The 14,105-nt window shown below is 44.7% G+C and overlaps 1 protein-coding gene across 1 annotated transcript in view; it reads left to right on the forward strand.

Annotated features, from left to right (window-relative positions):
- Positions 1–14,105, forward strand: part of MRPS18C (mitochondrial ribosomal protein S18C) — a 290,406-nt gene that overhangs the window by 110,523 nt on the left and 165,778 nt on the right. The window contains exon 3 of the mRNA XM_069630393.1: positions 6,877–6,960. Coding sequence (XP_069486494.1) covers positions 6,877–6,960 — 84 coding nt within the window. The remainder of the gene's footprint in view (positions 1–6,876; positions 6,961–14,105) is intronic.

The following is a 14,105-nucleotide window of genomic DNA, read 5'->3' on the forward strand; positions in this document are numbered from 1 at the left end:
CACGTGAGTCTTGATGGTGGCGAACGTTGGGAGACACGACACTAGAGCTTCAGCACACCCACCGCAGCAATGCATGTCTGACTCTGCATACAGTGGAGTGTGGTGCTTGTATAGTGTGGTGTATGCAGATTGGTTGGAGTAGGGCCAATGTTGCGAACAGTATGTGGTTAGGTTTCCAGTGACACAGTACTTTGTGAATGGAAGTGGGTACGCTCATAGTATGTGAATGAAAGTGCACAGGGGTGCAGGAGACAGTGTTTTCTTTCTACATTATGGTAACTGTTGCAAATTATTGCTCCATAGCTCCATGGCGGTGCACAGGTTGGCTAGGAGGGCTGGCGGCACTGGTGTGTATGTGGATTGTCGTAGTTGGTGACATGCATGGTGCCATTACGTTGTGGTGTGTGTGTGTTCAAGGTCTAGGCTACTGGGTGCATGTCCGTAGGCCATTTACTAAAGAGCCTAGGACTTGAGCACGGCAGTAATGCATTTTTGACTCTGCATCAGTTAGAGGGTGGTGACTTGTACAGAATGGTTGTGGAGCACATTTTAGACACAATAGAGCAGCAGAAGTGGCTGCCATGCGTGCATGTTTGGTTTTGCAGGTGAGGTCACTGTTAGAACATGGTAAAGGTTTTCATGTGTGGTTGGAGATGGTGCAGTGAAAAGTCACGTAGTGTGGGCACTGGGTGCAGTGTTTGCGTACTGTCAGTATGGTAGAGGGTATGGTTGAAGTGCAGCTTATATGTTCTTGGACAGTGTGCTGTGTGCAGTTTGCTTGGAGTAGGGGCAATGTTGTGAACATTTTGTGGTTAGGTTGGCAGTGACACAATACTTTCTGATTGGAAGTGGGTAAGACCATAGTATGTGAATGAAAGGTTGTAGGGGTGCTGGAGACAGTCTAATGATTGTAGATTATGGTAACTGTTGCATTTTACGCTGTATAGCTGATTTGCGGTGCAGAGGTTGGGTAGGAGTGCTGGTGGCAGTGGTGCGTATGTGCATAGTGGTAGTTGGCGCCATGCATGGTTGCATTACGGTGCAGGGAATGTGTGCAAGGAGCACACCCACTGCAGCAATGCAGGTTTGACAGTGCATCAGGCACAGGTTGGTGATATTTGGAGAATGCATGTGGAACACATTGTAGACGTGCTACAGCAGCACAAGTGAGTTGAGAAGCTTGTCTTGTGCGTTTCATGGTTGTGGTGATAGTTGCAACATGCTACAGTATTTGGTGTACGGCAAGACATGGTGCTTTGAGAGGTTGTGCAGTGTGGCCACAGGGTGCAGTGTTTATATAATGTGAGTATGGAAGAGGGTATGGTTGAAGTGCAGCTTATATGTGCTGGGTTACTCTGCTGTGTACAGATTTATTGAAGTAGGCCCAATGTTGTGCTTAGGTTGCCAGTGACACAATACTCTGTGAATGGCAGTGGGTAGGGGTGCTGTGGTATGTTTGTGGATTCTGCTAATTGTGACACGTTTTCATGAATGGGTGTTTTATGGTGTGGCGGAGTTGGTTAGAAGTGCTGCTACGTATGTTACATTTGTGCATAATGTTAGCTGCCCACATGGTCGCATGCATGGATCCATAGTGTTTTGGTGGGTGTGGGCAAGGGCTGCACTGTTGTGTGCATGGCCAAAGGTGTGGTGGGTGCTCATCTTTGAGGATGCTGCAATCGTGCATTCTTTAGCATATGTTTCTGGTGGAGGAGCTTTGGCCTCAAATGGAATGTGCACTGAGAGTGTTTACTAGTAAATATGGAGTGGTGTACAGAAATGATAGTGTGCAATGCAGAGTTTTTGTATGTGATTGCTGCAGGCGTGTTTGAAAATTTGACAGCACCAATGAGGGAGTGCTGCAAAAATGCCAGTGCAAAGGGAAGAAGTATTGTGTCTGCTTTACTGGCCCGTGGCCCTCACTGTAGATAGGGGGGGGGGGGCGCACGTGCCACATCCTGCCGTTCTTATGGTGGCCAGGGAAATGAAATTGTGGGAAATAGGCAATTAGGTGTTTAGGGTGTGGTTGACCGGAAGGGGCGGTACCATTTCTTCCCAATACTGTGTCGTGAGGTTGGTTGAGATGGAGAGACATACAGTGCTTGTCGTCGGTGATACCTTTGTGCGCCCTCTGCACAGGTGTTGTGTGCAGAGAGGCATTGCTGGTAATTTCGGGTTGGAAGGAGTGGACGCTTTCTGGGGCTGTCAGGGTCACTGCAGTTTCGGTGGGATGGTTCGCCTTTGCAGATATGTGACCTCTGTCACGAATGTAGACTTTGTCTTGATGCACTATGGTAGTCTACATTTGGGTTGCATGTCGTGTGGACGTTTATCCGTCACCTGAAGAGGTTGCTGAATGCAATGATGCAGAGTTTTCCTTCTGCCAAGGTCGTTTTCTCATGCATAACACCAAGAGGAGTATGGGTCCATGACGATGTAATTTGTCCCCAGCCAGAGGTCGGAAGGTGTGTTCTAAACAGAAGCATGTGTGAATTTATGCATACTGCTGGCATGTTCTCCGCCCACTGAGATCATGAGGTTGCAAAATATGCAGTGGTTCCGTAGAAATGGCATTTATTTGAGCGCCATTGGCAATGCCGTTTTCTTTTACACTGTGCAAGAAGCATTGACCAGAATGTGATAAAAATGTGAGGAGAGGCAAACAGACACACAAATAAACAGAAAAAACAAATTGCTTGCACGCAAGTAAAAATAAAAAAAGATAAACCTTTATACATCTACGATGGAAGACCCAATCCCGTACCCAGCTTGCTATTGCTGCCAAGGTGTTTTTCTCATGTATACCACCAAGATTACTATGCACCTATTCCATTGAATGCCGTCGCCAGCTAGAGGTCGGAAGGGGTTTCATCAACAGAAGCATGTATACTTTGTGAGTTCGTGGGATGTTCTTCTGCAACCGTGACCCCATTGGTTATGGAAATGCAGAGTTGTTCCGAGCAAATGGCATTTTGTTGTCATCCATTGCTAGTGTAGTTTTTCTTGCTCGTCTACAGGATGCGCTGAAGAGTTTACTGTAATAATGTGAGCACAAAAAACCCAAAATCAAATAAAAAACGAAAAAAGGTGTTTCTCTAGAAGCATCTACAAAAAAAAGCTCTTTTGAGAGCTGCCACTTACAACGAACTCCCCGTCTCATGGTTGCAATTGATTCCCGCACGCTGCACGAAAGCCACATCCGGGAACTTTCAGGATGGCAGTAATGGAAATGGGACTGTGGAGGCAGAGGGATTGTGCAAACACATTTCTCGGCCTGGTGTGTACGCAGAGGACTGTTGCACAGAACTGATACTGTTACATGGGGAGCTCTTCAATGTTATTGGTGGATGCATGTGCAACTTTTTAACAGTACACAATGACGGTGTGCTGGAAAGAAGCGAGTCGAAAAGGAAGAAGGAATGTCTCTGCTTTATTGGGGCACGGCCCTCGCCATCCTTGGGTAAACACACGTGCAAATACTCCTGGTTTCACCCTGCTACCCATGACATTGGGACAGTGGGGACTATCAACCCTGCGGTGTGGGTCACAGCAAGGGCCGTTAATTTTCTACATTACTGCGCACAGTGACCCGGAGTGACTTTACTTGCAAACACAATGTAGCACAGCACATTTGGACCAACATCACTTAGACGCCAAACCTATGTAGCTTGCTACTGTGTTCTGAAAAGCTGCAAACAGATTGAGGAGCAGCTCTGGGGTGTGGCCTTTTGTAGGGCTGCTGTGGAGAACTTGCACCCAGAAAACAGGCCTACATTGTTAAAAACATAAATACATGTACAACGGACCATTGTGGTGTGTTTGTAAGCGTGTACTTTCCGAAAAACACTTCCTATGCTCTGTTCCTCAACACTGTACTTTTCCGCTGTCCAGGGTTCTGGATCGTGTAACCGAAATAAGGGCCCACGTGCAGTGTGGGTTCTGTCGCAGGGTGACATCGCCACATTTGTCCGAAGGACACGTTTTGGGCGGAACACGTTGTGCGCATGTGCATACCGTTGCCACTTCTATACTGAATAATATGGTGCCATACGTGTGCCGAGCATCTTGGGAGATGCTGGCTGTTTATAGGGTCTATCAGGTGGGTTGTTTATCTGTATAGGTACTTGTAGGCCGTGGGTGGGCGCTGCAACCTAATTAACGTTCGTTCACATATACTGCACAGTGGCATGTGACCAGGACACAGAGGAACAGATACACATGTGTGTACTTGCACAACAACCAAATGTCCCCTCCCACACGTCATCGTAGGTGGAGGACAACATGCGGACATGCAGAGCGTGCTGGCGTCGTATGGATGCCTACATTGTCATTGTGGATAGGCCGGGCAACTGCCTTAATTGCGGTCATTCCAACGAGGACTGTGTGGCGCTGAGTGAGAACGCCATTTAAAAAAAAAAAACATATTACATCTACACGTAACAACCTTTCACTTATTAACATTTACTTGTACACATTCATACACACCATTAGGAAAGGGAAGGGGTAGCATAAGTGGATACTTATTGTGGGGAATTGGTGATTTCCCCAAGTTGCTTGTGATTGGAGGAAGACATTGAGGTGTCACCTTAACTTCTCCCATCACACGGATTTTGAGGGGTTGGGCCCTTTGGGACGGGGTACATGTGCAGGTCTGCAAGAGCTGTTTCATTTTGTAAATAATACACCCTTGTACTCAACTTTTCAGCCGGCACAATTGTTCACCAATCTTTCCACTTTGGCTTCCAGCCTGTACTTTTTGCTATGCACAGAGTTTCCTTTGCTATGGCCGTATGCTGTTGTGCAAGGGTTGCTGCTTGTGCTGCCTTGCTTTCTTTTCCAATATGTTCTCACAGAAAAGAAAATGTGTTTACCGTACATATAACAATATGTATTGAATAATGTACACTTCACAGTATTGCGTGTACAAATGGGGTTAGTAGTGTAAGTAATTTCGTCATGAGGGGAATTTTCTTCCAGCCACTCGAAGGTGCTTGCCATTGCGCCGTAATAAATGAGACATTATACTTTTCTACTATTGTTTACTGCAGCACCTATGCAGTTAGTAGTTAAACTTCAGTGTGCTTACTACGCTGTAGTGACGTTCTGGTCTTGGTACTTTCCAGTTCGTACTCTCTGAAAACACGTTGTTAAAGGGACGTTATGGTTAAGTTGCACTAGCAAAAACCTATGAAATTCTATGGAAAAACGTTGTTCGAGGGATGTTATGGTTAAAGGTTAAACCGAAAAAACCAACAAAATTCACCAGTCATGGTAAGCTAAGCAACCATAACTCGCGCCACTAGTGTGCACTGCAAGGACTTACACCCATGACATCAAAGATGCCATCACAAATCTCATTGATGACATACCTGATGACATCACATGTGCATTTAGTTGGAAAGCCTCCACAAGGGATGGTTATTGTAATGGTGGCAGAAAACTATCAAAGATCATTGGAAGAACTATAATGAGATAAGTTGTTCATTGCGCAATGCATTGCTATACACACCATTGTATTAGACTTCCTTGCAGTACATGAACCACAACTCATGTGGACACGTAGTCATTGTCTGCACCATGACCCATAGAAGTGTAATCTTGAAAATCTTCCCATGTTACATAATGAAATCATGAATGCTTTAGTTTTAGAGTTTGGGGTACTGTGAAATATGTAAGGGATAGCTACCATTGCCTAAGTAACTAGATAATTGCACTACTGCACAGACAGAAAACATAAAGACACCACAATGCATTCAAATAGGAGCATATACAGGGAAATTACAGTAAGCAAAAAAGTCGCAGTATTACCAAAAACTGTTCATAAAATAACTGATAATCTTCATGCACAGAAATGATTGCTGTGTTTTACGCTTTCTTCTCCCCCCATATGTATATGTATGATGTGTGTGAACCCTGAGGAAAGTAGTGCAAGAACATATGAGAAGGGTGCCGTACACGAAGATACAACCTTTTTGAATTGTTACTTCCTGACTGTTACTAAAGAAAAGCACATGGTCTACTTATGTCAGTGAACAAAAAAGGGGCAGCCACACATGTGATGTCATCAATGAGATTTGTGATGGCATCTTTGATGTCATGGGTGTTAGTCCTTGCAGTTCACACTGGTGGCGCGGGTTATGCTTGCTTAGCTTACCATAACTGGCGAATTTAAGTTTTTTTCCTTAGTTGTACCTGTAACCATAACGTCCCTGTAACAAAGTTTTTCCATTTGAATTTCATAGGTTTTTGCTAGTGCCACTTAACCATGACGTCCCTTTTAACAATGTTTTTTGTTAGTGAATATATATATGTGTATATATATATTCGAATGCTCTGTGGTTGCTTTTTCCAACGGATATAGTAAACTTGACCTTTTCCACTTGCGCCCCAAAGGCGTTGTCCCCTTTTACTGACACTGAAAATGTGTTTATTATGCAAAAAAGAGTCCTCTTGAGGGCAAACACCAAATTTAACAAGATTGGACTTGTTAAAGTAGGTACTGCCTTCAAGGGTAGAGTGAGTGCTGTACCATGCAGGAGTTCAGAGGCTGAGGAATTGAATGAAAATACACACTGTAAATGACATGTGTGGCTTCTTTTTGCAAGAGTTGTGTGCTAAGATATTGCAGTCCATATGAAGCATCTGGCTAATAAAAAAAGTTAGTACAGAATGAAGCTACTTCCAGGGCAGGAAATCTCAAGTACGTCTCCAGAAAGTTGATGTATAGGAGCCAACCTTTGGCAAAACTTCAAGATTCTGTAGCTGCACAGATGACTTATCGTCTGTAAATTTAGAAACTCTAACACTGTTAAATGTCCCTTTAATATACAGAGCAGATGGATGTGGGTGCTAATACATATTCTGCTTTACTTGCAGCCTGTAAGCATGGAAAACCCTTATAAAGAGGTTCCTAAGAGATGCACTCTATGCAAAGTAGACATCGACTATAAAAATACCCAAGTAAGTATGTGTTTCTTGAATTTACATTGTAAAGCACACTTTTTTCAGCTCTTTGTAAGCAATGGCACATGTATGTTTACACGATTACCAGCACCTCTAAGCAAATCCATTTGTTTCCCCACCCAGTTAACCCACCCCCACTTATACTATGTAAATTGAGATGGTTGCTTGGTTTGAGGTTTTTTTTTCAGATTTGATATGAGAGGAGTTTTCCCCAAGAATGCAGATCTGTCACTTTTCCTCTGATTAAGAATGTCCTGCATGATTTTTCTTTTTCCATCGAAGCAAGCGGGAGGAAAAAATACGTTTTGACAGTATTGGAAGTCATTCACGTTATGTCCTCTATTGAGATGACCGTGCTTCTTAGACTATCGCATACAGCCAGGCAGTATCTCTGGTGCATCATTGATTTCTTAATTTAGGCATTTCTGTAGTTTAGAAGGATAACTTTAGCATATATGTTCTGCTCTTTTAATATCAGTGTTAGGAAGTATTTCTGAATTGGAATTGGAATTGCTGTCGGAAGCGGCCAGTACTCATAGTCAGAGTTTCGGTGCAGCTTGACGGCATGAAGTGAAAGTGAAGGTGCGTTACTCTAATCACTCTAGCCAAAGCCGTTCCGTTCCAGTCCTGTGCTGTATCGCAATTCGTGTTCCGTGCCTCGGACAGAGAAGCGGAAGAGAAGTGGCAGAAAAGCAAAGAGAAGCTGGGAGGAGGAGTGAGAGAGGCGAGGGTTGAGCGTCCTGAGCATTCTCATTACAGTGGACGCTGCAACTGGATGACCGCAAGTAGCTCCGCCTTTACTTTACCTTTACTGATCTGACCCTGCCTCTACCCCGCAGGTATACTTGCAGGTACGTTATCTCCAAGCCTAACAGACAAGGCTTGGAGGCTCAGAGGCTCTGCTTGGCTTGCCAGCTATTCAGGTGACCTCGACTTGTCTAACTAGCGTGCCTGAGCCTATTGAAGCCTATTGGAGCTCATTAGAGCTGCCGAGTGCAGCCTACAAGCACACTGGTGGGTTAGTAAACTGACGAACAGTGAGAGTTCTTTTTTTCCTCCCTATTGCAGCTTTGCACATTGGCACTTTCTCTCTCCTGCAACCCGTAACTGTGACCCTACACCCACACCCACACTTAAGCCTTACTATTATCTCAAGAGGGATAGGCCCAATCCTTTGAGTATCTGTACATTGCACACTGCAAAATCAGCTCCAGAACTAGTTTTAAACTGATAACAAGGCTGGTGAAGTGGAGAGGAAGTGCTTTTGTTGGCCTACTTCGAATTTAGTGCACAGTTCTTCACGTAAGTGCATTCGAATTTTTGAATTTGCTGGTTCTTGTTTGTGACTCCAGGTCCCCATGTCTCACTTATGTCTCGGACACGTATGGAGGACGACTCGGACCTTGTGATTGCTAAGGCTTAGTCAATTTCTGAGGACAGCCACACTATATCGGGGATTGGTGGGGGGGGGGGGGTTAGCACAGCTAACATTACAGCTAATATGGAGGATGAAGGTAGTCTGCCCCAAACCTACACAACCCCCCTACCGACAGCCTTCAAGTGGCCTCCAGTTTGGAGTGCCCTCGACCCCTACATTGGTAATAATCCAGAAAACACTGACACATGAAAATGCCCTCCAAAAGGAAGGGAGGGCATATGTGCAACAAACACTAGAGGCAGTAATGGAGCTATCAATCGACATTGACCTCACTGTATCTCCAAGTGAGGAAAAGAGCGACATTGGGCATGACCCCACGGCAGGCAACAATGGATTTAATTTGGGGGAGGCTAAAACACCAGCAAGCCTCAGCACTAGTAAGAGTAATCCTACACCTCCCCCATTTGCAGGACTATCAAAACTAACTAAATGTCAAAGGTTTGTGCTTCAGCATTGAGGTTAAGCCCTCTACCCAAAACAGAATCATGACAATTAGAGGTTACATTTCATTCTTGCACTCCCAAGCTAGAAACCATATTCTGTGTAGATGACTTTGTTGGTTAGTTTTATGGGAGGGACTTGTGCTGTTGGTCAGAGGGACTTGTGCAATGACAGCATGCCATTAAGTATTTGGCAATCATAGGATTGTGTTCCTCGCTAGAAGATGAATACTGCGTTGCTCACAAAGTAGTCGCCACTTCCTCACCACTTCCCTGTGAGAGCCATCTACTCCCATGTGATCCTCCCTCTTAATATTACCACCAGGGTTAGGATCAGGTAGCGTCTGCCTTTCCCTGGCCACATGGGAGGAGATCTTAGGCTGGGGTTCAGTGATTACTCTGCAGGATTCATCGCACACCGCATTCATTGTGTTCGCCTAGAGGGATAGCGGAGGAAGGAACACCTGAGCTGGAGCATAGACCATCAAAATCGCAAAACTAATCCATCACACAAGGTTGCTTTCCCAAATGACCCGGATTAAAAGATCCACTTGAAATCGTGGAACGAAGCTCAGTATAAAAGGCACACTCTAACATAACCGCCTACATCAAGGTTAAATAGGGGGGGGGGTTGCACCTAAGGAAGGGGGGGGTTATAATCCTGTGTCTCGAGTGTTAGAAATACATGCATGTTTAAGTTCCATTCCATTAAAAACCAATGTTCTCTAAAGTTCAATGGCCGACAACTACCCATAAGGGAAGAGAAGCCGAGTCCTTCAGCAAACCACCACTAAATGAAGTGGCAATCATTATAGTCTTACAAGACAGAGGAACAAATCCCTTGCAGGAACGGTCATGGATAAGAAAGGACCCCAGTGCCCTGGAGGAATTGTACTTTTGTAGATGCCCCTCTTGTGCATAATGTTCCATTTAAATTCTAGACCGTAAGTAACTTGTTCTTTGAAATAATCTCAAAAGTAGCAAAGGCCACTACAGCAGGGACAAAGGTCTCAATTTCTGGAAGTTTGTACTCCGAAGGAGGGGCTGCCAGGATGCTGGAGTATAGGTGTCTGCACATCCTGACTGGTGGCATGGTTGCCCTCTGATTCACACAGGGTGCCACACCACCCTTGAACAGTCACCCTGCACTGCCTTCTGGCCTGCCCAGCACTTTAGGCCTGGGATTGCACTTGTGTAGTCCTCTGCCGTCCTCACGCTTCCTCAGAGCCTTGCAGCCCTGACTGCACATCCCCCATCCATGCACTTTTCCCCTGCACTTTCTTGTTGCACTTGCATGATCTGAATGTCACAAGGCCTAGTAAGATCATTTGACTTGTCATCCCTCTGTCTCCCCTCCTTTGTCTTGTGGCACCTAGAATCACTTGTGTAAAGGCATGTTATAAATACCAAATCATTTCATAACTATCTCTCTCGCGGCCCCATGCTTCTTTATTTTGTGAAGGTCTTTGACATTTAGGGCTGAGAGAATGTTGTAGGGGTAAATGCCAAGAGAGGGAGCCTTGGACACAAGAATGGGGGTCCGTAATCCCTCCCCTGCAAACATCCTAAGATAAAGGGGCCCAAATTTGGGCACAGTACTTTTGAATTGGTGATCTGGACTTTGATGCAGACAGTTATACCTATTTGGTGGGGCAAACATTTTGCAGATCAGAAATAATTCTGCCCAGAATAGGGAGTAGTCCATAGATGAGAGGAACAGCTATTCAATTGTTTTAATGTTTTCCACCTGGGTGTAGCTTTCATCAGTGCAATAGAGGATGCCTTGTTCCAAGGTTAACAATTGCTGATCCACTGCCGCCAGGGATTTGGATCTTGTATGCTTCACATGTGTTTTCACCTGTAAGTTGCCTGTCCTGTTAAGAACAGACTTGACCGAAGAATGGACAATGATTACATCAGGTGGAGAAACCTCTTCTACTTGGTCTGATCATAGACTCAAAACGTTCATTGACCCAAGCATTGTGCTCTAGCGTTCTACGAGTTGGGTAGAGCACTAGAATGTGCAGATCATTGCGCTGATCCTTGTAATCAGTTAGTAGATCCTGCTGCCGGTGAGGGGCTTCTTAAGACATTGCTCTTGCATCTTTGCAAGGTTTAGAGTGGGTTTGGGTAAGAACCGAGCCACCCGGGCGCTGGCTCAGCGATCTTATTGTTGACTGTGTAATTTAGATTGGACTCTTAAGAATAAATGAGAAATCTCATCACTTCATGTTTAGGGTGATTTATTAACACACTTAAGCCGACACTTGTTTCAAACCAACATGGGTCTTTTTCAAGGTTTTGGTGAGAATACAAGGTAAAGAGCAAATTTGTAGTAATAAGAGCAAACACCTGAATGGGGGGAACCGATTTGATTTGGATGGCGGTGAAATGTATTCAGGGTGTGAGGGTTGGTGATAGTGTGATATTTGAATATAGGTGCGCCGTTTTGATTCATGAGGCATGTTTAGGCGTGTTGATTGTATTATCCCTGAATTTGCCATACAAGAATTGCGCCATTTATTTTGCAGCGATATTACCCCATGGAACCTGCGAGGGACGCTCCCTGCTCCCATTTACCCTATATATTATCCCCATAAATAATGTTGCCTATGCCGTTTCCCGGCGACCATATATATGGCCCCATTATTTATGGGGCTAATATTATCCGATACCCTCTCAGTGAAGTGAGAATTCCTGGGGTTCAGTTACCACATGATCTAGTGAAGCATGGGAAAGATTTGGGAAGGGTTTCTCTCTGCTTGGTGAAGTCTGCATTGACAAGCCAATCCAACTATGGGTGGGTTAGGACAATAATGTATCCAGGACCTTCAAGTGGGGGACTATGAACTGTAACTGCATGCATGCAAAAGACAAACAATGAATTCTCTAGTGTGTGTCAAGAATAGGAATGTGAAAATGGGAATTCTCCATATCTTTGGTGTTCGGAATACACCTGATGTCACTATTGCAATTCTTTTGAAGGGAACAGACTTGACATTTCTCCCATGCTGTTGCATCTATGAGGGGGTTTAAAGGAACCGTATTGGTTTGGAGCTATTAAGATTATGAAACTCTCTTACATGTTTATTGGTTTGGTTGTTGGGTCTCCTCATCACAATGACCCCCAAGTAGCGGGGGATGGGTTGGATGGGGAAGCAACTCCCGCAATCACACGCATTTAATTGTGCATATTTCAGAGTGAATGGTTCCCTTTTATGGTAACTTATCACAGGAAACGCATCGGTCAGCCCTTCTTTTTATCTTTGCTTTCACAGTGATCCTTCTTTACGTGTGGGGGTGACATGGTCCCACCCATCCTCTGACCACTCTTCTTTTGCGATGAACCCACTAGACAAGCCTTTCACTTCTTTTCTTCTGCCAACAATACTCCTTTGGAGCGAGATTTGTTTTCCAGACCCTTCAAAGGGCGATTGGCATAATATTGTCAGTTTCCCGCCAGGTAATTCATCCACTGCCCCTGTTCAGAACCTATACTGCACTTGCCATCTGCGTTTTTACATTTAATCTGAACCATTTCCTTGCCACCCACCATAATTCACATCCAAATGGTGGCCAACCTGCCTTTAAATGTTTTAAGCACTGAGAAAGGCCTAGACGGGATCTGAACACTCGGAGGAAAGAAAAAATAACTGTAGTTAAGTGACACACTGACAATGTGTGGTAAGTGGAACTGATCTCAGTGTCGCTAAAATGAATGAGCTCATTCAAATACAGCTAACAGGTGTCGGAAATGGCTTTCTTCGAGATGAGACCAAACTCCTGAAGTTGACCTAGCACTGCTGTTTGGAGTCTCTATATTGGCTCCAGTTCACATCCAGGCACACCCATAAATAGTCAGGAAGGCTGATTTGAAGGGTTCGTGCAGACTGTCCACTGGCCAGAAAAGTGGGATCATTGCCAGAAGACCTACTGTGTGCAGGAAATCTAGACCCAGAGTATGAGGCACGTGACAGCCAGTATCTTGAAGCTTGGCATTTTCAAACTTAAGAGAAGATATCATTGGTCTGAACTGAAGAGTGCTCCTCTACCTGTTGCATCAGTTCCCATAGTTTGGTATCAACCAGTTTTCAACCTAGGAAGAGAATGTTTAGAATCGTTGCCTTTTTGTAGGCTACTCCCTTCCAGATCCTGAACCAGTAATGCATCATGGCACCCTCTGGCCCTTGAAATATCACTGGAAAGCTTCAGTTGATTCTCCAGTATTTGGAGAGTAGGCTTCTGATTTCTGATATTCAAAGCTGGGTCGTAGAGTCTGTTCTCTAGGTTTCTGTGAATCCAGACTCCAAATTCACAAGGAATTCATTTTTTACGCAATAGCGAGGAATTGATGCTTTTTTTGGTTTGGTCCTTTCTTGTAAGGTTGTGTTCCGGTTGTTTTGAAGTGGAGTCTGTAACCATATGCTTGTATGTATCCCACATCACCTTGCCTTATCTGTTAGAGTAGAAGGGATGGAAGAATCCTGGCTGCACGAGTACTCTTCTTGATTATCCCCAACCTCTACTACTGCCTTATGGGCATAGTTACCTGATGCTTCTTATTCCAAGTTTTGTTATTCGACAAAATCAAAGTCCTGTTTCAGAGGCCATATTGTTGGCCATACAAATGTGTTTATTGCAGAAAACGTTTTGTTAATGTCGTTAGCTGCTGTGTCCTCCACCAGTTTTGAGAGCTGCTCTGCAATAATCTTGAGAGACGTGGTACAAGTGTCCAAAATTTACCAGAATAGGAGCCACAAAAGGCGTCTGGAGAGAAGAGGACACTCCTGTTCTCGTTTGAATGTGGAGTTTTTTAGTTTTTTGTTGTTGCTATCTTCGTTCTTCTCTTCATGGGAAAGTGGACACCTGAAGAGTTCCATTGTCTCTTGGCTCAGTTTTCTGTCCTATACGTTTGCAACAAAACTGTTAGGCACAATCTCAGTAAGTTGTTGCACATATCGTGCTTGGGGATCACTGTAAGAGACGGATGTGACATCTGTGTGTTTCTGATCTACACAGATGCTCATGGGGGTCTGTTCCGTTAAAGGAGTGCAAGACTGAATGTTTGCTTGGGATGAGATGCGTTTTCCCTGAGCTCAAAGTAATCGTGATCATGACATTGTTCCAATGACAGCTTCCTACATACAGTGTCGTGCCTGTTCCAGGGGTAGATGGCATGGCAGCTTCAGTCTTTTCCAGCAATTGAGTGTGGCTGAGCTAACAGGGAAGGAGACAGGGAAGGTCTATGTGAGGAATCTGAGGGC

The sequence above is a fragment of the Ambystoma mexicanum genome, chromosome 6q (assembly GCF_040938575.1).
Source record: "Ambystoma mexicanum isolate Mex_15411 chromosome 6q, UKY_AmexF1_1, whole genome shotgun sequence".
Classification (NCBI taxonomy): Eukaryota; Metazoa; Chordata; class Amphibia; order Caudata; family Ambystomatidae; genus Ambystoma; species Ambystoma mexicanum.